The sequence below is a fragment of the Microcebus murinus genome, chromosome 19 (genome assembly GCF_040939455.1).
Source record: "Microcebus murinus isolate Inina chromosome 19, M.murinus_Inina_mat1.0, whole genome shotgun sequence".
In the NCBI taxonomy this organism is placed as follows: domain Eukaryota; kingdom Metazoa; phylum Chordata; class Mammalia; order Primates; family Cheirogaleidae; genus Microcebus; species Microcebus murinus.
The window spans coordinates 52,284,508-52,312,232 of record NC_134122.1 but is presented as its reverse complement, the minus strand read 5'-3'; the positions used below and the strand labels follow the sequence as shown (position 1 = coordinate 52,312,232).

At 37.5% G+C, this 27,725-nt stretch overlaps 1 protein-coding gene across 1 annotated transcript in view; it reads left to right on the top strand.

Moving 5' to 3' along the window:
- The first annotated feature begins 2,226 nt into the window (after positions 1-2,226).
- AHCTF1 (AT-hook containing transcription factor 1) overlaps positions 2,227-27,725 on the top strand; it is an 88,638-nt gene continuing 63,139 nt past the window's right edge. The window contains exons 1-6 of the mRNA XM_012751183.2: positions 2,227-2,626; positions 11,177-11,304; positions 13,098-13,351; positions 17,282-17,462; positions 22,612-22,819; positions 24,553-24,669. Of these exons, the coding sequence (XP_012606637.2) occupies positions 11,184-11,304; positions 13,098-13,351; positions 17,282-17,462; positions 22,612-22,819; positions 24,553-24,669 (881 nt within the window). The 5' untranslated portion in view covers positions 2,227-2,626; positions 11,177-11,183. The remainder of the gene's footprint in view (positions 2,627-11,176; positions 11,305-13,097; positions 13,352-17,281; positions 17,463-22,611; positions 22,820-24,552; positions 24,670-27,725) is intronic.

Below are 27,725 nucleotides of genomic sequence, written 5' to 3'. Positions count from 1 at the left end.
CATTTTCTAGGCCTTTTATCAATGTAACTTGTGACAATATAGGTGAAAAGGGAATGAGGTTCTAAGCTAGGCACATACTTCCCTTTAACTTTTGCAACAACTTTTTAAAGGAAGCAGCATTATCTTTTCTTCTTAGCTGAGAAAATAGGCTCAGAGAGTGAAGTAATTTGAATAAAGTCACATTGCTAGAAAGTGGTGAAAAGCATTAAAACCCAAGTTTGTCAGCTTCAGATGATCACATTCTTTTCGCTACACTATGCTTCTTCCAGTAAGAGAAAGCTTTGAAGCTCTGTTTACCAAAGCCTATTCTCTGGAACACTGAGGCAAGATGTTTCATAAGCATAAATGAATGCCACGGTCAAATAACTCTGGGAAATGCCAAGCATTTTAAAGGCAGTGAAGGATTACATTTAAAAACTATTTAATTTTATTTAACCAGCTTTTCCCCAAACTCACTGGACTACCAAACCCAGATGTTTTTTCATTTAATTCTTGTCAATGTCTCTTGAAATGAATTAAAATAATCTGGCATATGCTTAGTTAAATGACTAAAAGGCAAAAGGTATAAGTGAGAGCTTTAAATTAGAAATTGTTTGCAAAGCAACTAAAATTAAAAAAAAAAACTAGCAGGTATGAGGGAAGCATTTTAGAAAGATACACTCAGTGTTCCCATGTAGCTGAGAGATGGGGATGGTGGGTGGATGGAGAGTCAGAGTCAAAAAGGGAAATAGACATGAAATAATACAGACAGCATATTTTCAGCACAAATTTTAGTGATTCCTGTGGGCTGAAGTTGAAGGGAAGATTTGGGAGAGAAAAGAGGCTTGAGTTGGCTCCTGAGGGATATGAAGATTTAGGGGCAGAAGAGGCCAGGAGACATTGAAAGGCAAAACATGTTTGGAGGAGAGTAAAAAATGATTCTTAGGAACTATGTAGGAAAATAAAATAGGACAGGTAGGGTTGGTTTAGATTATAGACAATCATACAGAAATCATGAGGGAAGGAAGGGTTAAAATGTGAAAAATCATGTAGAAGGTCAATTAATCTGGATAATAAGTGTGAGAAGATTTTTGAATTTTACAACTGGAAAGGCTCTTGGAGCAAAGTTAATGTCTAATGAAACAGTCAATCCTCTAATCCAGTACCCCTTGCCCTAAAGACCTGACAACTGAGGCCAATAAAGGTCACTTGATTTTCCTAATGTCACACAGCTCACTAGCAGCACGCAGCACGTAGTAATCCTAACACTTTGGGAGGCTAAGGTGGGAGGATCTCTTGAGGCCAGGAGTTTGAGGCCAGCCTGTGCAACATAGAGATCCTGTCTCTAAAAAAACAATAAATAAGTAAATAAAAAAAGTTTTTAAAAAGCATATGGGAAAGGGTAACAGAGGAACTTTCCTAATAAAAGAGCATCCGTCCTGTTAGAATCCCCACTCTGCTTCATGTTATAATAATCCTTTTATTCACTATTAATACTTAGTATTAGGAGCACATTCCCTATCAGTTTGAAACGTGTTTGGTGCTGGGACTAGCTTCAAAGGAAGATAGCAACAACAAATAAAAGAAATTCCACGGATCATTCCAAGGATAATCAAAAAGGTAACATTGATTTGGGGTAAAATTTGGACAAAAAAGATTAGCCTAGGCCGCGTCAGCATTTCTGGCCACGAAAGCACTCAAGGATATTGAAAAAATATAGAACGGGGATGGGGGAAAAGCATTTCCCCAGAAGCCTGGGGGCCCCATTTTTGGCGTAAAACGTCGGGGCACAGAACAAAAAAGCACAGAGGACAAAGTAGCTGCCAATGGGGGAAAGATTACCACTTGGCCGCCAGTTGGCAAGGCCAGGAGATAATGTGACGGCTTCAGGACAGTCACTGCAGTCGGAGAGGCGGCTAGTCACGCCCGGCGCAACCTCAGACGAAGACTACAGCTCCCGACTCCACACCGGGCGCGCGAGCTGGGCCGCCGGAGTGAGTTCACGCGCAAGGCACTATGGTATTCGTAGTCTTTCTCCCCCTCAGCTCTTGGTTGGGGGAACCCTATTTTATGCAAATGACCCGCCCTTCCCAATCTTGCTTCCCATTGCTTCCCTTCCCTCCCTCCACCTTCTTTCACGGAGAGTTTGAAAATTCCCGCGGAGCCGGCGCCCGAGCGCGAAACGCTCGCGAGAACTCGGGTCCCCGCAGCCGCGATCTCCCTTCCTTCTCCCCTCCCTCTCCGCCCTCGCCCCTCCCCTCCGGGGCGTGTGGGACTCGATCTGTCTGCTCAGGGTAATGCGCACGGCAGGGACGGCGCTGTCCGAGGGAAGCGGGCAGAGTTGCAAGGGGGAGGACCCAGTACCGCGGCGGGGGCAGCGGCTGCGTTTTACCCGCTGAGCGGTCTGCAGCCGGCGAAGACATCCTCGAGAGTGGGCGGGGGTGTGGATCCGGGGCGGCCCGGGAGGTCGCGCGCGGAGGCCGGCGAGCAGAGAAGCGGCTCCAGCGGGGCGGAGGCGGGTGAGCCCAGCGTGTGGCGGCCGTGTCTCCCGGGAGATGCTGTGACGGACCCACGCGGGAGGAGCTCGTGCCTCGCTTCGCGCCCACTGGACTCGGCCCGCGGCGGCGCCGTCACCCGCCCTTCTCAGGTAGGGGGAAGGGAAGGGGCGGTTGGGCCCGCGCGGCGGAGGGCGAGGGCAGCTTGGTGCGGCCTGGGCCCGAGCGGCGGCCCGCGTCTCCCGCCGCGCCTCGGCGCCGGGCCCTCCCCGCGCGGGGCCTAGGCCGGCCGTTTGGCTGCCGAGGGAACGGCGGCCCCGGGCTAGCGGATCGGGCTCGAGGGGGCGAGCGCGGGCGGCGCCGGCGCGGCACGCTCCGGGGCTCCGGGGAGCGTTATGTAACCGCGTTTGCGCTGGAGCGTCTGCACATGGCGAGGGAGAAGCGCGCCGCCGCTCGCCTCCCGCCCTGGGCGGACCCCGACCTCGACTCTTCCCCTGTGGTGTTCTGCGACGCGGCGGAGAGCTTCCAGGGCCTGTCCCTGCGGCGCGCTGCGGCCGCTCCGAGCCCGTCCTGCGCGGTTCTGTGCTCCGCTTGGCCCTGGGCCTGGCCGGGGTGAGTCCCGGGCCGGGAAGTTGGACTCGGGATCCGAAATGTGCGGCACAGTTTCCGCGTGGGGGTCAGAGAAAGGAGATTTAAAATAACAACACATCTTGGAGCGGGGGTTCGTTTGCCTTATTTGTACCCACCTGGGAAGTCGAGGATAATTACTTTTGCCACTGGTTGACTTTTTGTTTTTATTTTTTTATTTTTTGAGGGATAGGTTAATTTTGTTGTCACAGCCAACGAGGTTCAGACTGTCTGCGTACAGTTATATGAGATGAGCGCAATTTTTATAAATAATACGTTGGAGAAGTTTTAGAAGAACCGGGTTCTTTAGAAGGAGACAGAGATCTTTTGGAAACTCTAAACTTTATCCAGAATACCCTAAAGAGCTTGTGGATTATAAGAACCGTCCTTTGTGAGCTTCACTGATACGTTCTGTGAGGAGAGAAGAAAATAGGGCGGGTTTACTTATTTGGGAGGATTTGACCAGGATGAGACAAGTTCGGTTACATTTAATACTTTTAAGGGATGCGTTAAGTGTACTACGTGCTGTGGGAAGCCTACACTCTCTGTACTGTGATTTTTCAGTGACGTAGTACCAAAGTGTCGCCAATTCACAAACAACAATAACAATTTTTTTTTAAATGTAAAAGATTGTTATGGCCGGGCGAGGTGGCTCACGCCTGTAATCCTAGCACTTTTAGGAGGCCGAGGCGGGTGGATCGCTCAAGTTCAGGAGTTCGAAACCAGCCTGAGCAAGAGCGAGACGCCCGTCTTTACTAAAAAATAGAAAGACAACTAAAAAATATATACATAGAAAAAATTAGCCGGGCATGGTGGCGCATGCCTGTAGTCCCAGCTACTCGGGAGGCTGAGGCAGGAGGATCGCTTGAGCCTAGGAGTTTGAGGTTGCTGTGAGCTAGGCTGACACCATGGCACTCTAGTCCAGGCAACAGAGTGAGACTCTTGTCTCAAGAGGAAGAAGAAGAAAAGATAGTTATACAACAATTTTGGGAAAGACATCACGATTTAAGGACATAAAACATTGTTTCTTTCGCTTCCAATGAACATTTTCAGGGATTCCTCTTTTTTTTAATTTTTATTTTTCTTTATCAGAATAAAGTATTAGTTCTCTAGGTTAGCTCAAAGGTCTCTACAATAAATCTATTCTGTCTAGCCTCATCTGTTCACAAATTTTATGCTTCAGCTATTCCAGAATCATCACCAATCCTGGGCCCATTCTGTTGAAGAAATTTTGCACTTTGATGTTTCTTTGCTCATGTTCTTAAGCTCCGATGCTATCTCACCTTTTTCAAATTCTCAAATTTCACATCCTCCTGCTAAATGCCATCTTTTCTCTGTATTCCTTCACGTCCCTTTGTCCCACTTTTTCCTGAGCTCTCATAGCATATGTACCTGTATTGTGTAATTTGTTCTTTGTGTCTGATAGTCTAATGATTGATTATGTATCTCTTCTAGCTTGTAAACTCCTTGAGGTCAGGAAATAGGTCATCTTTCTGCCCTTGGACTCCCTTCCCAAGACAGTGTTTTAGAAGTATTTAATAGTTGGTGATTAATAAACGTTTGAATTAAGTTTGAAAGAACACTGCTAAAAGAGTGGAAGTTTGAGTCCACTGGTAGTTTACATTTAAGTAATAGTTCTTAGTCTTTTTATTAGTCTAAAAGAAAAAAGTAAAATTGCATACAAAATGGTTTGTAGAAATGTTTACTCAGTATATGTTGCAATATAATTATTGAACAATTAGATTAGAATTCTGTTTTCTGTGGTGGAATTCATTTACTTCGGGAATGTGTGTAATTCACACAGAAAACTGATTTATAGTATTCTGTTTTATTTTATTTTATTTTTTTTTTGAGACAGAGTCTCGCTTTGTTGCCCGGGCTAGAGTGAGTGCCATGGCGTCAGCCTAGCTCACAGCAACCTCAAACTCCTGGGCTCAAGCAATCCTCCTGCCTCAGCCTCCCGAATAGCTGGGACTACAGGCATGTGCCATCATGCCCGGCTAATTTTTTCTACATATATTAGTTGGCCAATTAATTTCTTTCTATTTATAGTAGAGACGGGGTCTCGCTCTTGCTCAGCGTGGTTTCGAACTCCTGACCTTGAGCAATCTGCCCGCCTCGGCCTCCCAGAGTGCTAGGATTACAGGCATGAGCCACCGCGCCCGGCCTATAGTATTCTGTTTTAATACCTGCCCTAGTAATTTTTTGAATTTTGTTTTGCTTCATACTGAGACAGTGTATATTTAAAAATAAGTTGGGCCCAATATTGAGTTTTTAAAAATTTGCTTTAATGTTTAACATCTGTATTCCATGTCCCTGTTAGTATCCTGCTATCTTAATTTACCACACGTTTAGAACCTATTAGTTGCAAGACATTGTGAGCTTATGGAATGACCAGGAATAAGATTTGATGATTTTTGGCTTTCTGATTTTTGGCTTTCTGCATGGTGTAGTAGAGAAGACAGACAAACACGAGTCATTATGTTTAAAAATCATGTTTAAGATTGGTTACACAAAGATGAAAAGTAGTGAGTTTAGAGATGGGATTACACACCAGGAAGTTAGTCCTTGCATATGGGTAGGACTTTGGCTGATGGATGAGGGAACAGCATAAAAAAAAGAATGAAAATGCTAGGCAATGGCAAACTGGTGAAGGAAGGGATTTGGGGAGACAAAACTGTGAAGGTAGCCTGGGCTGGTCAGATTGTGGAGGACTTTGCCTGTGGTTAAGGTGTCAATATGTAGCAGGGAGTTATTGAAGGTTTTTGAAGAGGGGAGTGACATAATCCATCTGTGCTTTATCCAGAAGATGACCAGTGTTTTCATTTACAGCTAGTAGAATGTTCCTGCTCTGCCTATCTAGGCCTTGGAAAGGAGCTGAAACTTTGTAAATTACTTTTTAGAGGTTGCCAGTGCTAGCATATTATAAAGGGCTGGGACTCTACTTAATTTAGTATAATACTGAACATATACATGCTTAATGTGTGTTTGTTTTATATGTCTTTATATGAGATATTCTTTTAATGTAGTTGTTAGAAGTTCTTTTCAGTGTGCTTAAGTTTGAATTTTTTTGCCCTATAGATTCAAAGGCTAACTTCTAAATTTGAAAAGCTTTTTTTTTTTCATTCCCTGAACACTTTTTTAAACCTGTTTGTGCCGGGCACTAAAGTTTGGAGAGATAAGTATACCCCTTTCTAGAAGCTTGGGTGTAGAAGGAAGGAAGATAGACTATATAAGTACAAGATTGATTACAGGTACTAACTAGTAAGTGTTAGGACTTGGAGTCAACGCCATTTCTGTCTAATTCAATGTTTGTGCCCTTTCTAGTACTCTGGATGGAACCTGTGATTATTGTACAACTTGGTATTTCTCAGACACTAAGGGCTTTGAGAAATTTTTTTGCTCCTTAAAATAGGCATTGATACATTATGGAAGTTTGAGAACACTGCTCTAATTCCATTGGAACTAAAGGAGCAAATTTCTTTGGCTAAGTAGAAGTCAAATTTGTTTAAATTATGGGACTCAGAAGTAAATTAAAATTGTTCTCCTAATCCTAAGAAATAATTTAATAAAAGGGGGGCATGACATGAAGCTAGGGGAACAGTTAGGAGCAGTGTACAGGAAGGGTAGAGTGTAAGCTATGGATTCAGCATTTTGTGTCTAGCAATTTTAGGATATAGTAAACATTTTATTGTTGGTTGAATTAATTCAGAAAAGACTCATTATTGCTTGTCCATTGAATGTGGGAGGCAAGAGAAGGGGATCACTAAGAAAGTTGAGCAGCTTTAAGAAATTGAAGTTAGAGGTCTTTAATTTCTGAGTTTCTAAGAATGGCACTTGATACATTGTTATAATGTTAACCTTTGGGAAATAACTGGGCCATAGGCCAGATAATAGGGGTACTTGGAACTTTTAAGATTTTAAAACATAAAAATTGGTTTAGCCTATGGTACATACAGATCTGAGTTCTATTTCTGATGGATTAATGCAATAAATATTTGTGAATTTATTTTGGCATAATGTACCAAAGAATATTATGATAAACCTACACACTGGTAAATTCAGGATTATAAATGTTTCACAAAACATTCTAGTTCCTTTTATATTTTATTAACTAGGGGTTTGTAGAAATTCAGTTTTAAGTCCTCCCTTCCCCACTTTGTTTCTCATTTATGATTGAAAAGTTCTCATATCTTTGGATTTGATGAACAAGTCAAAATGCCATCTCCCACTCCCTAACTTAGGTTATGTTTTTTCCCTTGACTTTTTCTTTCTAGACCATTGTTCCCTCTCTTCCCTCACCTCCAGAAAATTTTTATTTCCATATATCAGTTTTTACGTCTAATAGCATTTAGATTTTGGGGGGTAGATGCTGGAGCAATGTTTTCCTCAAAGTAGTATGGTGTGCTACATTTCTCAGAATGGTGGCACCAATGATAGAAAAATGAAGTGAGGTACCTGAAACAAGACAGACATGGTGTCCTACCTAAAGATTTTATTCTGATTAATGCCTAGTACATAGGCATCATCTCCATAGATTATAACTCCCCTTTTTTGTGGTGGAGGGGACTCTTTCATCCATCTATAATTTTCTATTTCTGTATCATATTGAGAAAGGGATTTATTTTGTTTTTCCGAAGGGGTAGCTAAATTGTCTCAGGATATTATTAAAAGTTTATAATTTTCACAATGATTTGAATCGTTTATCTTTGTCATAAGTAAACTAGTTCAGTTTCTGGTCCCTTGCTTTTGTTGATCTGTTTCTTTATGCAAATATAGTATTATTTTAATCTTCTTAAAAAGTCAGTTATTGATTTCATTGACTTTTTTCCCTTTTTTTTTTTTTTCTTCTGTTTTCTATTTCAACTGTATTCCTTTTGGTTGTGTTGGATTTCATTTGCTCTTCTTTTTGTAGTTTTTTAAAGGTGGAACCTTAGGTTATTGATATGAGACCTTTTAGGTGTTTAGTGCTATAAATTTCTTCCTAAGCACTGCTTTAGTTGCGTCTCACAAATTTCGATATGCCATTTTCATTCAGTTCAAAGTACTTTGTCATTTTCCTTTTTGTTTCTTTTTTGATCTGTGGGTCATTTAAAACTGTATTGTTTAGTGTCCAAATACTTAGAAATTTTCCAGGTGTTTTTCTTTTATTGATTGTGCACATCATACATACTTTGAATTAGACAGTAATGTTCTTTGCTCTGAATTTTACTTTGATATAATAGTATATAACAATAATAAGAAAGCTGCTCCAGCTTTTTAAATTAAGGTTAGCATGGTATATCTTCCATTATTTTACTTCCAGTCTGTCTAGTGTTTTTATTTAAACTGGGTCTTGCTTTTTTATCCTGTCTGACAGTCTCTGCTTTTTAATTGGAATGTTTAGATAATTTAACATGATAATGTAATACTGGGTTTAAATCTGTCATCTTCCTATTTGTTATTCGTTCCATTTCTTTTCCACTTTTTGGGGGCCAACTTTTGGATTAACCTTTTTGGTGATCTTATTTGGTCTCTTTCATTAACTTATTAACTATATCTCCATGTGTTGTATGTGCATGTTTATAGTACAAGTCTTTAAATTATTATACTCTATCTTCAAATAATATAGCATTTCACATATAGTAGAAGAAGCTTGTAACAATGTCTTTCCATTTCCCCTTTCTAGGCCTTTGTGCTGTTGTCATACATTTTATTTGTAACTATGTTATAAAGTCCTCAATATAGTGCTATCATTTTTTGCTTCAAGTAGACAATTTGTCTTTTAAAGAGATTTAAAATAGCAAAAAAATGGTTTTTTGTATTTACTCACATATTTCCCATTTGGAGTGGTCCTTATTTTATGTGGATCTAGATTTTCATCTGGTATAATTTACATTCTTCCTGAAGGATTTCCTTTAATATTCTTTGTAGTGAAGCTTTGCTGGTGACTCTCTTTTCAGCTTTTGTATGTCTGAAAAGTCTTTATTTTGCCTTCATTGTTAGAAGATATTTTCACTGTAGATAGAATGTTAGGTTGACAGTGTTTTGGTTTTTTTTCTCTTTCAGAACTTTAAAGATACTATTCCACTGTCTTCTGGCTTACATTGTTTTCAATGAGAAGTCTCCTGACATTCTTATCTTCATTTTATGCATTGTGCCTTTTTTCCCTGGCTACTTTTAAGATTTTCTCTTTGTCTCTTGATTATGGTGTGTCTTGGTATAGTTTCTTCAGGTTTCTTGTGCTTGAGGTTTATTGTGCTTTTAGATTTGTAGGTTTATAGTTTTCATCAAATTTGGGAAATTTTCGGCCATTAGGTTTTTCAAATATTAGACCATTAGTTTTTCTGTCCTTCTCTTCTTTTGGAAACTCCAGTTACACGTATTAGGCCACTTGAGGTTATCCCATAGAACTGATGCTTTATTCTTCAATCCTTGCTCCCAGTCTTTTGTTTCTTCTGTGCTTCATTTAGTTTCTATTGTGGGTCCTCAAGTTCACTAGCCACCTAATATATTTCTTTTCTTTCTTCAATTATTTTTATTTTTAAGATTGAACATCCTTGTTGAAATTCCAGAAACATAGTCCTTGCTGCTAATACATTATCTGTAGAAATTTGCTTTAGTCTTTTTATTTCTTCCAAATCTTTTCTTCATGTGCTTGTGTTTTCCTCGACCTTCTTGAACTTGGGGCTTTTAGCTAGAATAACAGATCTAATATCCTTATATAGTAATTCTAACTTTTGTGCCATTTCTGGATCTATTTCTAATGATGGATTTTTTCCATATTGTGATTCATATTTTCCTGCTTATTTGCATGCCTGACAGTTTTTGATTGGAAGCCAGACATTGTGAATTTTTTTTCTGAGACTCAGAGCCATGATTGTCAAAGTGGTTGGCTTTATTACTTCCCATCCTGTACAATGGGTGTTTCTCTTGCTTATCTTTATTTAGACTTATGATATATAGCCCTCTGGAAATTAATGGGAGTGAGGGGAGGCTCTTATTAGTTCTGTTAACCCTAGGCTTTATTATCTTCTGTGGATTTCAGAGTGCCCAGAACAAGATCATGGTTATCAGAATTGGATTTGATAGCTAACCCTCAAGATCAAAGCCAGCTTACATGTCTCTTAGAATTCCTACCTTCTTATCACTTTTGATTTTGCTAACTCAATAATTCAGAAAGATACTTTTCTATTTTAACCAACATTTTTGGTTGTTAATAATGGGAGGGGTAATTCAGGGAATCCAGTCTTTTATATATTTGAACTGAAAGAAATTTTTAGATTTTTTTTTTCTATCCAGTGAAAGACATACCAAACTCATTTTCTGTGGTTTCTGTGGATTTGGCCATTTTTCATGGACTTCCCTCCCCTTTTATTGAAGAGGTAATTTTTCTAAAATATATCAGTTTTTCCTTTTTGGGTGAGTAAAATATTCTTTGAAAGTAGGTTAGATGGCCAGGCACAGTGGCTCATGCCTGTAATCCTAGCACTCTGGGAGGCCAAGGTGGGTGGATTGCACGAGGTCAGGAGTTCGAGACCAGCCTGAGCAAGAGTGAGACCCCTCCCAACTCTACTAAAAATAGAAAGAAATTAACTGGACAGCTAAAAATATATAGAAAAATTTAGCCGGGCATGGTGGCGCATGCCTGTAGTCCCAGCTATTGGTGGCTGGGGCAGAAGGATTGCTTGAGCCCAGGAGTTTGAGGTTGCTGTGAGCTAGTCTGACGCCACGGCACTCTAGCCTGGGCAACAGAGTGAGACTCAGTCTCAAAAAAAAAATAAGAAAGAAAGTAGATAAGATAATAAGGTGAATTGCAATGAACCAATTTTAAAAGATTATAGGAAATACTGTATATCCTTAGGACATCTGGCTTAATGAATCATCACTTTCCTTAGGTTCTTTGAGAAATATTGTCTTAGGAGAGAATACCTCAGACCCAGGTGCACATAATACGTGTTTTATCACTAGATTTTAGTTTTACTTTATTTACTTTTGTATGGTGGATTTTTTCTTTTATTTTCTGGCTGGTGATAAGCAAATATGTTATAGTACAAACATATCAAAATAATGTTGTCTTTTAAAAATATTTACAGTGGAAGTATGCGGCACTTAATAGCTCAAGTGACTAGTGGTCTCCTGCAGTTCCCCGAAGTGACTATTCAAGCCCTTGGAGAAGATGAAATAACATTAGATTCTGTGCTTCGTGGGAAGTTTGCTGCAGGTAAAAATAATGTTGCTGAACATTTACTGATATGATTGATTTGTAAGATGAATAAATATATATTATAGTTCCTTTAATGTAGAAAAGAAGAACCTGAGTAGAGTGGTCTTATATAACATGTATAATTATATATTACAAACTTTATAATACATTATCAGTGAATCTCTGATTGGGGGTTTATACTTAAATTTTGCTTATTAAAAATCCTGTATATTTTGTATCTTTTAATATTGAATATCAATATTTGGGAAATAGAAATAATGTACAACTGAGTTTTCGTTATAATCAGTAAGTTTTATTGGTGATGAGTTTGGATTAGTACCTAAATAATGTTATGAATAGAAAAATCTGATTGTAGGGCCCTGAGTGATATAAAAGTTTCAGAAAGTCTTATTTCCTAATACCATTAATCTGAACAAGATTTAAATATGTAGTTTAGATTGGGTAAGAGAGCAGAGAAGTATGCTATTATTAAAAAGGCTTTCTATTTTAGATTTCAGTCTAATGAAAAATATTACAGAAGGCTTTTCTGAAAATAAGTTTTATAGCCATCTTCCCAGCAGGAAGGCAGCATAGCATATACATGTATCAGTCATTTAGCTGTTTACGGTGCTATTCTTTTAAATGTTAAAAGTAGCAATAGTACTTACTATATTTCAGGTACTGTAAGTGACTTTTCATTGTGGTAGGTATAAAACTTTTCTAAACAGGCACTATTCTATCTATGTAGCTGAGAATCAAATAGGTTAAGTAATTCGAATTACACAGATAGGGGCAGAAAGAAGCTTTGAACCCTGGCATTCTGGGTTTCCACTGTGCCATGCTACTTTCTTAAACTTTGCAGCTTCCCTCACCCTATAAACTAGTATACCCAATTATCTACTTGGATGCATGATGGTTATCTCAAATTTAGTAGTAAAAGTTACCACCATTCATCTGGTTGAGCAACAATTCAGGGTCTGCCCTTAATTCTTCTATTTTACTCACCTCTTCTATGTCTTATTCAGCAGCTAGCAAATCCTGTTAGTGCTACTTCTAAGATGAATCTCCAGTAAATCCACTTTTCTCTATCCACAGACACCAATCAGGTATCATAGTTTCCCTACTTCTATCCCCTTGTTGTCCTTTCTTTGCTTAGCAGCTGGAGTAACATTTAAAACATAAATCAGATTGTCATTGACCTCCTTTAAACCTTCCAGTGACTTTACATTGTAGGCTGAGTGAAACCCAGATATGAGTAGTAAGCTCAGAAGAGGTTCTGGTATTTCCTATTTTTATGCTACTTGTGTCTTATCTTCTCAATTAGATTGTGAACTCCTCAGGGATAGATTTACATGTTATATTTTGTAACTGCTGTATCTCTTAGTTTAAATTTTTAGAGTATGAATGATATAGTAAAAGTATGCTTTGGAGTTTGACTTGGGATCTACTTCTGGCTCTGTTACTTTGTAACTGTGACTTTGGGCAGATTAAACTCTGTTGCACTTTAGCTGCCTTATTTATATATTGATGTGATAAGGAATAAATGAAATAATTATTTAAGCACATAGTGTGGTACCTTTACCAAATGATTACTTTATTATTGCAGTAGTCGTTGCTCGATTTATTTTACTGATTTGAAGATCACTCTGTTCTGTGAATGCTTAGATTTCAATTTGAGGATATTATGTAAAGTTTTATGTAATTAACTTTATAGTATATATTTATATGTGAAAGAGCTAACTGCTACTGATTTTGTTGTGTTCAGACAATATTAAAATAAGCAATATTTTTGCTTTTTATATGTCTTCTAGGAAAAAATGGACTTGCTTGCTTGGCTTGTGGTCCACAACTTGAGGTGGTAAACTCTGTAACAGGAGAGCGGTTGTCTGCATATAGATTCAGTGGAGTAAATGACCAGCCTCCTATAATTCTAGCAGTGAAAGAATTCTCTTGGCAGAAGAGAACTGGATTGTTAATAGGATTGGAAGAAGCAGAAGGAAGTGTCCTCTGTCTTTATGACCTTGGTATATCAAGGGTGGTTAAAGCAGTTGTTCTTCCTGGAAGGGTAGGTATTATTTAAGATATCTGGACATTCTACTTTCAAAACTTAACCCCCCGCTGGTTACACTGGTGGTTTACTTTGTGAAAATTCATTGAATATGTACATTTATAATTAGTGTACTTTTATGTAAATGTATTACTCTTTCTTCAGCAAAAAGTTCAAAATAAAAAAGAAGTTAAAGATGATATATATCCAAGGGACTTGACATTTAAAATGTAACTTTCCTTATTCTTAGAAAATTTCAAGATAAAAATAGCAGTGGCATCTAATGTTCTAATACTCTTGTGAAAAATACCATCTGAGTCTTTTTTTTGTATTTAGACAGAGTCTCACTCTGTTGCCTGGGCTAGAGTGCCATGGCATTAGCCTAGCTCACAGCAACCTACTCCTGGGCTCAGGCAATCCTCCTGCCTCAGCCTCCCGAGTAGCTGGGACTACAGGCATGCGCCACCATGCCTGGCTAATTTTTTCTATATATTTTTAGTTATCTAGCTAATTTTCTGTTTTTTTTTTTTTTTTTTCTTTTTTTTGGGGTGATAGGAAGAGGGATAATTTTCTGTTTTTTTAGTAGAGATGAATTGGACATTATCTAAAAAGACCATGAAAAAATAACAGTATATGGAGTATTTGGGAAACTTAGTTTAGAATGACTGGGGGGATGTTTCAGGGTCTGAAATGGTGATGATGCAGATCGCAAATGATCTTGTTTGTAATTAGAGGCCTTCTTCTAAAGTCTATGGTGAAGTAATTTTAAGTTTTAAGCAGAACTTTCATGTAAAAAGCTCCTTTGGATTGGGTCAGAGACGGTATTATGGGAATAGAAACAAGGAGACTGTTGTAGTTCAGGTAAATAATGATGAGGAAGTGAATCAAAAAGAAATGAAAATGATGGGACAGATTCAAATTATATTCAGAAGGGAACATGATCAGGATTTGTTGATCATTTGGCTAAGTAATTGAGAACAAACAAGTTTCCTGAACTGGTTGCTTAGTTGAGTGGATGGTTGGTATCATATGGAATTGGCAATATAGAATAAGGAAAAGATTGGGGGAGTATTGATAGGTAATTTCAAAAGAAGTTCAACCAACTAGCTATTTTTTTTGGCTGGAATACAGTATCCCCTTCTAAATACGTTTGTTTTTAACTGCCTTCTTCTAAAATTAAGGTAACATTATCAGTCACTTCATATAGTGTTTGTATGAGGAATGCAAACTGAGATAGACTTCCATACCCTTTACTGGGGAATTGAAGAGAATATACTTTAGTATTCATAGATATTGTAACAATAATTAAAAGAAGTCTGTGAAGTTACAGCTTTCAGAATTAGAAACACTGTAATGTTCCATGTACTGAGAATATAGAGAAAGTGCCATTCGTTTGTCTGTAATAATAAATTATAGCCTAAAAAACCTTTTAACTTTATTAATGTATAAGCCATTGATACCAAATTTCCTCTTTTCTTTACAGGACATTCATCAGTACAGGTTGGGAATCCCTTATCTGAAATGCCTGGGACCAGAAATGTTTCAGATTTTGGATTTTTGGATTTGGGATGCTCAGCCTGTATTATAGTAGAAACCACCAAACATTTAATCATCATATATCATACATAATCAATTTTTGTTAATTAATAAGAAACAGAAGGAAAGCTAAGTATAAGATAAAATATGGATGATTAGGTACATACATTTATTTTTTTTTTATTTTTTTTTTATTTTTGAGACAGAGTCTCGCTTTGTTGCCCAGGCTAGAGTGAGTGCCGTGGTGTCAGCCTAGCTCACAGCAACCTCAAACTCCTGGGCTCGAGTGATCCTTCTGCCTCAGCCTCCCGGGTAGCTGGGACTACAGGCATGCGCCACCATGCCCGGCTAATTTTTTATATATATATCAGTTGGCCAATTAATTTCTTTCTATTTATAGTAGAGACGGGGTCTCGCTCTTGCTCAGGCTGGTTTCGAACTCCTGACCTTGAGCAATCCGCCCGCCTCGGCCTCCCAAGAGCTAGGATTACAGGCGTGAGCCACAGCGCCCGGCCAGGTACATACATTTAAAATTTATCACATGAGATAAAAAAATATGACTCCATAAAGTAGCTAAAGTCATCATACTTTATTCTTTTTTTTGAGACAGAGTCTCACTTTGTTGCCCAGGCTAGAGTGAGTGCCATGGTGTCAGCCTAGCTCACAGCAACCTCAAACTCCTGGGCTCAAGCAATCCTGCTGCCTCAGCCTCCCAGAGTGCTATGATTACAGGCGGGAGCCACCACGCCCGGCCAGTAATCATACTTTAAATAATTCAGTTCTTTTATCAATGATCCACAGACTGCCAAAGCTTACATGAAGTCCATTAGAATATCATCCTTTTAAAGAAGGCTTGACCTCTTCAGTTTTTAAGGCATAAATAGCACTTAAAACATCTTGGTGGGTTTTTTTTTTTGGAGACAGTTTGGCTCTTTCACCCTAGGAGGCAGAGTGTAATGGCATCACCATACCTCACTGCAACCTCAAATCCTGAGTTCAAGCAATTCTCCTGCCTCTGCCTCCTGAGTAGCTGAGATTATAGGCGTGTGCCATGACATTGGCTAATTATTTTTGTAGAGACAGGGTTTTGCTCTTGCTCAAGTTGGTTTCGAACTAAGCTCAAGCGAATCTCCTGCCTTGGTCTCCCAGAGTGCTAAGATTACAGGCATGAGCCACGGTGCCCAGCCACAAACATCTTGTTTTTTTGTTTCTGAAAGAGTAAACAGTAAAATTTTCTGGAATGATTTATTTTTACTCTTAGGAGAAGCAGCTATATAATCCTAGAGTGGCTGGTTAAGAGCTTTAAAGTGAGAACAGTTCAGGTTTGAGTTTTATACTTAATGATTTTATGGCCTCCATAATCCTTGGCTAACTTTCTTAGCTTCAGTTTATTTCATCATTTTTTTTTTTTTTTTTTTTTTTGAGACAGAGTCTCGCTTTGTTGTCCAGGCTAGAGTGAGTGCCGTGGCGTCAGCCTAGCTCACAGCAACCTCAAACTCCTGGGCTCGAGTGATCCTTCTGCCTCAGCCTCCCGAGTAGCTGGGACTACAGGCATGCGCCACCATGCCCGGCTAATTTTTTATATATATATCAGTTGGCCAATTAATTTCTATTTATAGTAGAGACGGGGTCTCGCTCTTGCTCAGGCTGGTTTTGAACTCCTGACCTTGAGCAATCCGCCCGCCTCGGCCTCCCAAGAGCTAGGATTACAGGCGTGAGCCACAGCGCCCGGCCTTATTTCATCATTATTTAATTGATTTATTTATTATTTTCTTTTAGAGACAGGGTCTCACTGTGTTGCCCAAGCTGGAGTGCAGTGGCCCAGTCATAGCTCACCAGAACCTTGAACCCCTCTGCTCAAGCAGTCCTCTCTCCCCAGCCTCCCAAGTAGCTAGAACTACAGGTGCACACCATCATGCCTGGCTAATTTTTAAAAATTTTTTATAAAGATGAGATCTCACTGTGTTGCCTAGGCTGGTCTCTACCTCCTAACCTCAAATGATCCTTCCACCTTGGTCTCCCAAGTTCTGGGATTACAGTCATGTGCCACCATACCCGGCTTTATTTCATCTTAAAATGGAGATAATTACATATAGTGAAATATCAAAGGGTTATTGTGAACATTAAATGAACCAATTAGCACAGTGCCTGGCATGTAGTAGGCTATTAATAAGCATCAGTTATTATTCCAAATGCATGATTTTATATGTATTGAAATAATGGAGTCATTCTTAATATATTTTAAGATTTTATTATTCAGATTCTCAAGTATCAAATTTAAATTTGTGACTATTTGATTATGTTTATATCTCTTATAATGAATAATTTACTTTAACTTCAAAATTTGTGGTGGTCTTAGTTGTATTTTCTCATTTTGTAGAAGAAAAGCAAATCATATATTCTGCTTTCTAGGTAACAGCTATTGAACCTATAATTAATCATGGAGGAGCAAGTGCAAGCACTCAGCATTTACACCCGAGTCTGCGATGGCTCTTTGGTGTGGCAGCTGTGGTAACTGATGTTGGACAGATCCTTCTTATTGACCTATGTTTGGATGACTTGTCGTGTAGTCAGAATGAAGTAGAAGCATCAGGTAATTAGTAATTCTTTACTTGAAACCATAAATGGAGCACCTGAATATTCTGATGCATTGTTTTTAACAAGTAGTCAATATTTTTTAATATAGAGTCTTCTGTATGTATCTTTGTTTCTTTTATTATATGGACCTGGGCACTGTGGATACTTCTTGCATGAGATACTCTATTTTATTGAAGTGTTCATATACTAAAGTAGGCCTTGAGAAAAGTAATGATATTGATTTGTTTCTATATATATACTTGAATAAAATCTATTCATAAGTAAATGCCAGAACAAAGCACTAAATATAAAAAATTTTTATCTTTATAAGCTGGTTTACAATTATCCAGCCATGTAGGTTTTAACATAGTCTTTTTCGCATATTGTTTACATTCTTGTGGTAAGGCCAAGATAGAAAAATAGTATTTAATAATTTATTAAGAGATAACAGAGTAATTGAAAGTCTTTCCTTCCAAAATAACATCTTAAAATACAACTAATGCTATTCAAATTTTTAAAAACTTGAGAAATTTTTAAATTTTAAAAAACTTTTTTTTAAAAAAAAAAGAGAGATAATTTGTCCCCATTAAATGCTGACATTTATTAATCTTTTTTGTAGAGCTAACCTCAAAACTAAAAAATGTGACTTTTACTTCTAAATTTTTAGTAAAGGATCATTTGACCTGAAAAAAGTTTTGACTTTGAGGACATTCTTGATGTTTAAAGAAAGCCTAAAATATCAGTGTAGATCTTTGCATTTACAGATCAACTAAGAAATAGATACAAACTATCTGCATTTTATAATGAACATAACATTTTATAATGAACATAACTAATAAAAATTGTCAGTGCTGGCCGGGCATGTGGCTCATCCCAGTATTTTGGGAGGCCAAGGTAGAAGGATTGCTTGAGGCCAGAAGTTCAAGACCAGCCTTGGCAACATAGCAAAACCTCATCTCTGCAGAAAATTAAAAATTAGTTGGTCATGGTGACATGCACCTGTAGTCCTAGCTACTTGGGAGGCTGAGGCAGGAGAATCACCTGAGCATAGGGATTTTGATTCTGAGGCTGCAGTGAGCCGTGATCATATCACTGCACCCCAGCCTGGGTAGCCGAGCTTGACCCTATCTCAAAAAAAATTATCAGTATATAATAAAACTGATTGATTAAAACTGCAATCTAGCAGGTACAATGAACACTATTCGGGTGATGAGCATACTAATAATCCTGACATAAGCATTATAAAAGCTATCCATGTAGCAAAAACATTTGTACACTCTTAATAGTTTGAAATTTAAAAAAACCTGCAAGTGGTAAAAACTATATTTGACTAAAAATTCATTGAAGAATCAAATCATCTGAACAAAATTTAAATATGTAAAATATGACCTGCATAAATTTGGTTTGGCAGAAATCAAATTTATGCAGGTCAATTTAAGTACATGACCATACATGTACTTTAAAAAAATCCTAATAGTGATAAAAGGTATATCTTAAAATTTGGTAATCAACCTGATTGATTAATAAAATTCTAGGTGCAGCTTAAATGAAAAGAATTAACAAAAACAATAATAATCATTTTGAATATTAGAAATGGCTTGACTGCTCTTTTCAGAAGATTGATCAAAGAATTAAGTAGGCTTGATTGCTTTACTTTCAAAGTTTGTTTTGTGGACATCATTATAGGTGTAAGGCTAATTAAAATGCTTGTATTCATAACGAAAACTCTCTTCAGGCCAGGCGTGGTGGCTCATGGCTATAATCCTAGCACTCTGGGAGGCCGAGGCGGGCGGATTGCTCAGGTCAGGAGTTCAAAACCAGCCTTAGCGAGACCCCGTCTCTACTAAAAATTAGCTGTGAATGGTGGCGCATGCCTATAGTCCCAGCTACTCCGGAGGCTGAGTCAGTAGGATCGCATGAGCCCAGGAGATTGAGGTTGCTGTGAGCATGGACGACGCCATGGCACTCTAGCCTGGCCAACAGAGTGAGACTCTGTCTCAAAAAAAAAAAAGAAAAGAAAACTCTCTTCAGATCAAAATGATAGAGTTTAAAACATCCTTTATTTTGGAAGTCAGGTAAACAAGGATAATTTTAAAATGAAATTCTCTGGATTGTGATCAGAACCAGTTCTCAATTTTGAGAATTAGAAAGCAATTGAATTTTATAGTTTGAAAAATTAAGCTTTATGGTTTAATGCAAACCTTATTTTTTTGTTGACAAAAGTAATTTATGATTAAAACTGTTCAGATTTCACTGAAATACACTAACATAGAAAATGAAGTTTAAACTTAACAGTTTTTCTTATTCATCTTTCCACATCAGAAAATATTGAATCTACCTTACTCTTTTGAATAAATACCAACTTTTTATTTTGACAAAATTTAATCACTCGCTATTCTCCAAATAAGTCATTGGAAGCAGAAGGGATTCAAAAGGTAGCCATTCAGGTATAATATGATGTGATTTTTTTCTCCCTCTTCACAACAACAGGAGAATCTGCTTTTGCACAACTGTTAATACATGGGTTTGGATTTTATTCCTTTTATTAGAAATTTCAGACATCTTCAAGTAGATAGAAGAATATAAGAATTCCCACATACTTATCACCCAAATTCAGATTAATTTTCAAGATTTACCACGTGTGTCTGTTTTCTTTTTTTTTCTATTTCTCCCTTTCCCTCTTTCTCTGTTAGTTTAAAGCAGATATGGAGGCTATTTTACTACATAATCATAATGCCATTAATTCATAACAACATTAGTAATAGTACTTTGGTATAGTCTAATATCCAGTCCAAATCAAATTGTGATTATGTAAACCATCTTTTTACATTTGGATTGTTTGAATTGGAATTCAAAGTCCCTGCATTAATTACATTTTACAGTTGTGTCTCAAGTCTCCTTGAATGTGCAGCAATCCTCTTTGTTTTTATTTATTTATTTGTTTTTTAGTGCCACAGACTTGGTGAAGAAGTTAGTTATCTGGTAGAATGCCCCACATTTTGGAATTGTGTGGTTTCATGTGGTTCCCTTCATATTTTCTGTTTTCTGCAAATGTAAGTTAGCTTTGATTATAAATTAAGGTTGAACATTTTGTCAGGTTTACTTTGGAGGTGCTGGAACTTCATATTGTATCACATCAGGAGGCACAGGGTGACTAATTGTTTCACAGTTAGGGCTTGGTGAGTTCAGATGATGACAGCAGGATCCTTTCTGTTTTTAAAGTTTCTCATCAACCTTTAAACTAGTTCTAAACCAGTGGTGAGTTTTGTTCTTTAGGAGATGTTTGGCAATGGCAGAAGACATTTTAGTTGTTACTACTGAGGGAGATGGTGGTACTGGCTGATAGTAGTTAAGAGACCAGGTATGCTGCTTAGAATCCTACAATGTGAAGGATAATCCTCCACAGGAAAGAATTATCTGACCCAAAATGTCAGTAGAGTAGTCCCCTTTTATCATTGAGGGGTATGTTCCAAGACCCCTACTGGTTGCCAGAAACCTCAGATAGTACGGAACCCTATATACAGTGTTTTTTTCCTTATAAAGTCAGGAACTTTCACTTTTTTACTTAAAGGAAGCACATTATGGTTTCTCTTTGACATTTCCAAATTGCCAGCTTCATTACTCTTGTGATTTGGGGCCATTATTAAGTCAAATAAAAGTTACTTGAACACAAGTATGGCAATACCGTGACAGTCAATCTGATAACTGAGATGGACACTAAATAACTAAAGGCAGGTAACATATATAGCATATATACACTGGACAGAGGGATGATTCATGTCCCACAGATAGTGGGAGATTTCATCATGCTACTCAAATGCACTTTAAAATTTATGAATTATTTCTGGAATTTTTCATTTAATATTTTTGAATTGTGGTTGTCCACAGGCAAATGAAACTGGAAAGCAAAACTTCAAAGGGGGGGAGTACTGTAGTGTCAAGATTGAAAAATCTACTTTATAATTGTTTCATTCATTGAGATTGTTATATGAACCTCTTATTTCATGAAGGGCTGCAAAATGATGATTTTTAAATTCTGTCAATCTGAAGAGGAGCTTTCTCATTAACTAGGGCTATTTGGTTACCCTAAAATACAATATGTACAGAAAAGACAAATATATACTAAAAGAAATAATACTAATAGTACTAACTTTCAGAATAAGACGGTGATATCAAGTTACTTCCAGTTGTTCAGTGTAAGGTCTTCTGTAGATGAAGAGGGTGAATGTCCCCCTAGACCAACCCTCTTACCCTTTTTGAGTATCATGAATTCATGAGGTGAAATATATTTAATTTCATATTTCATTTGTTTTCATTGGTTTTGATGGTCAAAATGTCCTGTCTTTGCTAATGAGAGCACCTTCATGTTGTCTGATACATTCCTTTTAGCCTTTAATAGCTTCCCAGATTACTCGCATAAGATGTACCAGGCTCAGCTTTACATATTTTTCTTCCCCAGACCTGGAATCAGCCATTCCTCCAAGGAAAATATTTAGGTTGTAGTTCTAAATTTCAATAAAGAAATAATCAGTTTTATTTATAATTGTTAAAGAAATTGTTTAACCCGTTAAAAGATTCTACCTTATATAATATTTGAGATGTACTGAATTTTTTTTTTTTTTTTTTTGAGACAGAGTCTCGCTTTGTTGCCCAGGCTAGAGTGAGTGCCGTGGCGTCAGCCTAGCTCACAGCAACCTCAAACTCCTGGGCTTGAGTGATCCTTCTGCCTCAGCCTCCCGGGTAGCTGGGACTACAGGCATGCGCCACCATGCCCGGCTAATTTTTTTTATATATATATCAGTTGGCCAATTAATTTCTTTCTATTTGTAGTAGAGACGGGGTCTCGCTCTTGCTCAGGCTGGTTTTGAACTCCTGACCTTGAGCAATCCGCCCGCCTCGGCCTCCCAAGAGCTAGGATTACAGGCGTGAGCCACAGCGCCCGGCCTGTACTGAATTTTTTTAAAAATTACATAATTAAATTATTTTTTAAATGGCAGCATTTAAATAGATAAGGATGGCTATTTTCTAGTTCAGTGTGCTTTGTTGTCATTAATCTTTTTATTTTAATTGACTAGTTGATTTTGTTTGGGGCTTGAATAATTGATGACACATTTGCTTTTATGCCGTTCATAGTTTAACTTTATTTGTCAAATTTTTGTTTTTAGATCTTGAAGTTATAACTGGTATCCCAGCTGAAGTACCACACATCAGAGAAAGTGTGATGAGAGAAGGACGCCATCTGTGTTTCCAGTTAGTAAGTCCATCAGGAACAGCTGTTTCAACTCTTAGTTATATAAACAGGACAAATCAGCTTGCTGTAGGTTTTTCTGATGGCTATCTAGCACTTTGGAACATGAAAAGCATGAAAAGAGAGTAAGTATACCTTTTTTCTCTTATTTGATTATTGGTGATTTCTGTTTTAATATAGCCTGTACTCAGTTACTAATACTTAAAATTTAGCATGAGAAAAGAGTAGAGTGGATTAGTGATTGAATGGTTGAGTAAGAATAATTTTTCATGGCATTAAATCATTTGATATGATGAAGGAATGACTTAGCACGTGAATTTAGGTTTATTCTCTTCAGTGTTTATCTAAAAGGCATTGCAGTTATTGTTTCATTTGCTAATAAAGCATGACTCTATAAAGACAAACTGTATAGTCATATACCACATAATAATGTTTCAATCAGTGATGGACCACATATATGAAGGTGGTCTCATAAGATTATTGGTGTTTTTGGTTTTGGTTTTCGGTTTTGGTTTTTTTTTTAAAGAGACAGGGTCTTGCTTTATCGCCCAGGCTGGAGTATAGTGGCACAATCATAGTTCACTGCAGCCTTGAACTATTGGGCTTGAGTGATCCTCTGATTCTCCTAGCTCAGCTTCCCAAGTAGGCCTTAAGAGTATAATAACATGTTTTTACTATACTTTTTCTATATTTAGATATTCAAATACTTAGCATTGTGTTATAGTTACCTACAGTATTCAGTACAGTAACATGCTCTACAGTTTTGAAGTCTAGGAACAATAGGCTATACCCTCACGGTTTGTATATGTATGTTCTGTGATGTTCACACAACAACAAAATCACCTAATGATACATTTCTCAGAAGGACTCCCTGTCATTAAGTGACACATGACTATATACTTACAGTATGAGTTCTTTCAGAAATACTCTTCCTCATAATCATCTATGTAAAGTAGCAGTTTAATAAAGTTCTGAGTTGATGGGAAAATAGGACTTTTAAAAATAAAAATTATAACATGTGCTTTAAAATTTTTATGCTATCAAAAATCTCCCTAAAATATAATTATTTTAATACTTTTGATCTGTGGAGAAAATTGCCTCTAATATCAAGGAATATTAAAGCAATATTAACAAATAGGCATTATAGATGTTTTTAGTTAATTTCTATTAAAAATTAGGTTGCCCATTTGGCACTTAAGTTGTTGATTTATTTGTTTCTTTTTTTCCTAGGCATATTGGTATATTTTCTTCAGTAATTTATTTTACGGGATGTTCATCACAACTCTCGTTGCTGTTATTCTTTTATCAGCTTCTGCCTTTTGAATTGCTCCTAAAGAAATACCTGGAGAACCTGACTTCTATAGCAGTGTTTTCTCTAACACTATCATCTCTTATCTAATTATGGGAATTTATAGAAACTCTTAAGTTTCTAACTTATCTTCTCTTTTATTAGTGGGAAAATTGGCTATAAACCCAAGTGGATGAAATGGAGTATTGTGGTAGTATTTTATGTCTTTGTAGGATATTGCTCATGGATAGCAATACATGGTAGTGTACACTGATAAGACTCTCTAAGAACCAGTTTACACAAACATATGCATTTACTTTAGCAATTCTAACTCTTCCCAGTTCCACCTGACAGATGGGTGCCATGGCCATAGTCTTGGTTCTTGATGTCTTATGTCCTGTGTATTTTTGAAGATAAGGTGACTTGGCCATGCTCCTCAAGTCACTTAATTTGGGACATTGTATTATGAACAGTGGTTGCTTAACCCAAATTCTTACATGAGATATGTTCTTCCTTTCCAAAAAATTATAACTTACAAATATGAAATGTACTAATTTTTGTCTGTTTCAGATATTACACACAATTGGAAGGTGGAAGAGTTCCTATATATGCTGTTACTTTTCAAGAACCTGAGAATGATCCTCGTAATTGCTGTTATTTGTGGGCTGTTCAGTCTACACAAGATACGTAAGTGTAGTTAAAAAAAATTTTGTCAAAACTGATAAAATAGTTAATTTCTTTTGCAAAGCTTTGTACTGTTTTTAGTAAAAGCTACGTAATTCTTTCGGTGAATTAGTGAGTGGTAGTTGAAATTATTTTAAAAGTTAAATGATTGTTTCCACATGTTTGAGTAATTCTGAGATACAGTAAGAAGAAATTGTGCTTGCTTAACTTGTTCGAATGTTATTTCAAAGAGTAAGCCAACACAGATGAGTAGACAACTTCTTTGTACCTTGGGCAATTTTTATGGCCTTCTACTCATAAGAACATCTTTTCCCATTTATAATCTCATTCCTTTTTTTTTCTTTCCATTGTGTATGCCTCTGTTTCATTTTTGTTTACTTCTACTTTGTTCTCCAGTCCTTCCACTCACCCTTACGGTATATTCCTAGGTTTAATTTGGTTAATCTTAACCTGTCATAAGCTCTAATTTTGTTCCACCTATGGATAATGAGAAATCTCTTCTTTCACTTTAATTTCTAACTGGTTAAGCTTATTCATTTCCAGTGCTAGAAAATACAAGTATTGATAATCTCTTGTTCTTTGGTATTTAATTCTTTGATGATGAAACAGTTATGTTTTTTATTAGCATTATGTAAATGCTATGATCTTGATAACTTACTATTCTTTTTTTTTTTTTTTTTTTTTTGAGACAGAGTCTCGCTTTGTTGTCTAGGCTAGAGTGAGTGCCGTGGCGTCAGCCTAGCTCACAGCAACCTCAAACTCCTGGGCTCGAGCGATCCTTCTGCCTCAGCCTCCCGAGTAGCTGGGACTACAGGCATGAGCCACCATGCCCGGCTAATTTTTTTTATATATATATCAGTTGGCCAATTAATTTCTTTCTACTTATAGTAGAGACGGGGTCTCGCTCTTGCTCAGGCTGGTTTTGAACTCCTGACCTTGAGCAATCCGCCCGCCTCGGCCTCCCAAGAGCTAGGATTACAGGCGTGAGCCACCGCGCCCGGCCTGATAACTTACTATTCTTAATACTTTCTTTTTCTAAGTCTATCCTACCTACAGATTCTATAATAGGTTTTCGTGTTGGATATTCTCTACTTTTAGGTTTTGTCTTACCCTATGCTGTAGTGAATCAATGAATAAAGAATTGCCTTGCCACTTGAGAAATTTATCAATCCTGGAGAAAACTGAAATGATGAAAATATAGAAACAGGTCGGGTGTGGTGGCTCATGCCTGTAATCCTAGTACTCTGGGAGGCCTAAGTGGGAGGATAGCTCAAAGTCAGGAGTTCAAGACTGGCCTGAGCAAGAGTGAGACCCAGTCTCTACTGAAAATAGAAAGAAATGAGCTGGACAACTAAAAATATATAGAAAAAATTAGCCGGTCATGGTGGCACACTCCTGTAGTTCCAGCTACTAGGGAGGCTGAGGCAGGAGGATCGCTTGAGCCCAGGAGTTTGAGGTTGCTGTGAGCTAGGCTGATGCCATGGCACTCTAGCCCAGGCAACAGAGTGAGACTGTCTCAAAAAAAAACAAAAACAAAAAAAAACAACTACAGGAACAGCTATCGAGACTTACCTGATTGAGTCACCCATATTCCTGTCCATATTACAGCCTTTGGTGTAATGTGGGCCAATACTAGCTTAAGGAATATGATTCACGAAGGCCTTATATGGTGTGGGGGGGTATGTGTATGTAATGTATATACACACACATATATATAAACAAATGTAAATAATCTTGTATACAATTTAAAGAAGCTCATAGACTCTGCCCTAAGTCTGTCCATGGTTAGGTCTGTGACTCTTGCTTTGAGTCATTCTTAGACTAATCTCTTATTTTATAAAAGTATTTGATGATACCATGTCTGTTCTCCCTCACCCCTGGTCATTGAATCTTCCAGCACCTTATTGGTATTATAAATAGATTAAAATATAAATATTATACATATTTAGTTTATTAGTCTAAATCAGAAAGACAGGTGGTATGGGCTTTTTCCCCTCCATCAGAGTAATCATTTGAACAAAATAAAAGAGGAAAAAGAATCATTGTAGAGTGAATATATGACCATAAAATTACATGGGTATAGATCTTAAATTATTTGCCATAGTGCTTATTAAATTATAATAAAAGCCACATTTAGTTTCATAATATGGAAAAGTGAATGAAAAAACTGATTGGTATTCCCTTTAATGTTGGTTGTATGCAATCTCTCCTGTTACTAGATTTTAGAGGCTGTTTTTGTTTGCTTTATGGCCAAGTATTTATGCATTTAACACAATTATTGAGCAGCTACTGTGCACCATTAACTGTTCTAGGGAATATAGCAATGCATAAGACAGATAAAATTTCTGTTGTTCTTGAGCTTATATTCTAGCGAGCAATAAAGATAGTAGATAAATAAGAATAGTACATATATTTAATGCAAAAAAATAAAACTGGGAAATAGGATGTAGAGTATGGTAGAGTAGAGGTTCCTCCTACTTTAGATAGTGTAATCAGAAAGATTAGAATGAAGTTGGGGCAGGGAACTGGGAGAGCTATGGAAAAATGTGGGAGGAAAGGATGTGCACACAGGTCTTAGTACAATGTCTCAAGGAAAAGAAAGGGTGGAGCCTAGAATAATTGTAGATGAGGCCAGAAAAGAAAGATGAAGCCAGAAAATAGAACTCATTTACATATAGGAATGTGTAGGGCAGAATGAAAGTGTTTGGATTTGGTCTGGCTGTTTTAGGTCAGTTAAATTGATTTGTGGTGGTAAGGGCTAAACATTAGTATTTTTTCTTTTTTCTTTTTCTTTTTCTTTTCTTTTTTTTTTTTTTTTTTTGAGACAAAGTCTTGCTTTGTTGCCCAGGCTAGAGAGAGTGCCGTGGCGTCAGCCTAGCTCACAGCAACCTCAATCTCCTGGGCTCAAGCGATCCTCCTGCCTCAGCGTCCTGAGTAGCTGGGACTACAGGCATGCGCCACCATGCCCGGCTAATTTTTTCTATATATATATTAGTTGGCCAATTAGTTTCTTTCTATTTATAGTAGAGATGGGGTCTCGCTCTTGTTCAGGCTAGTTT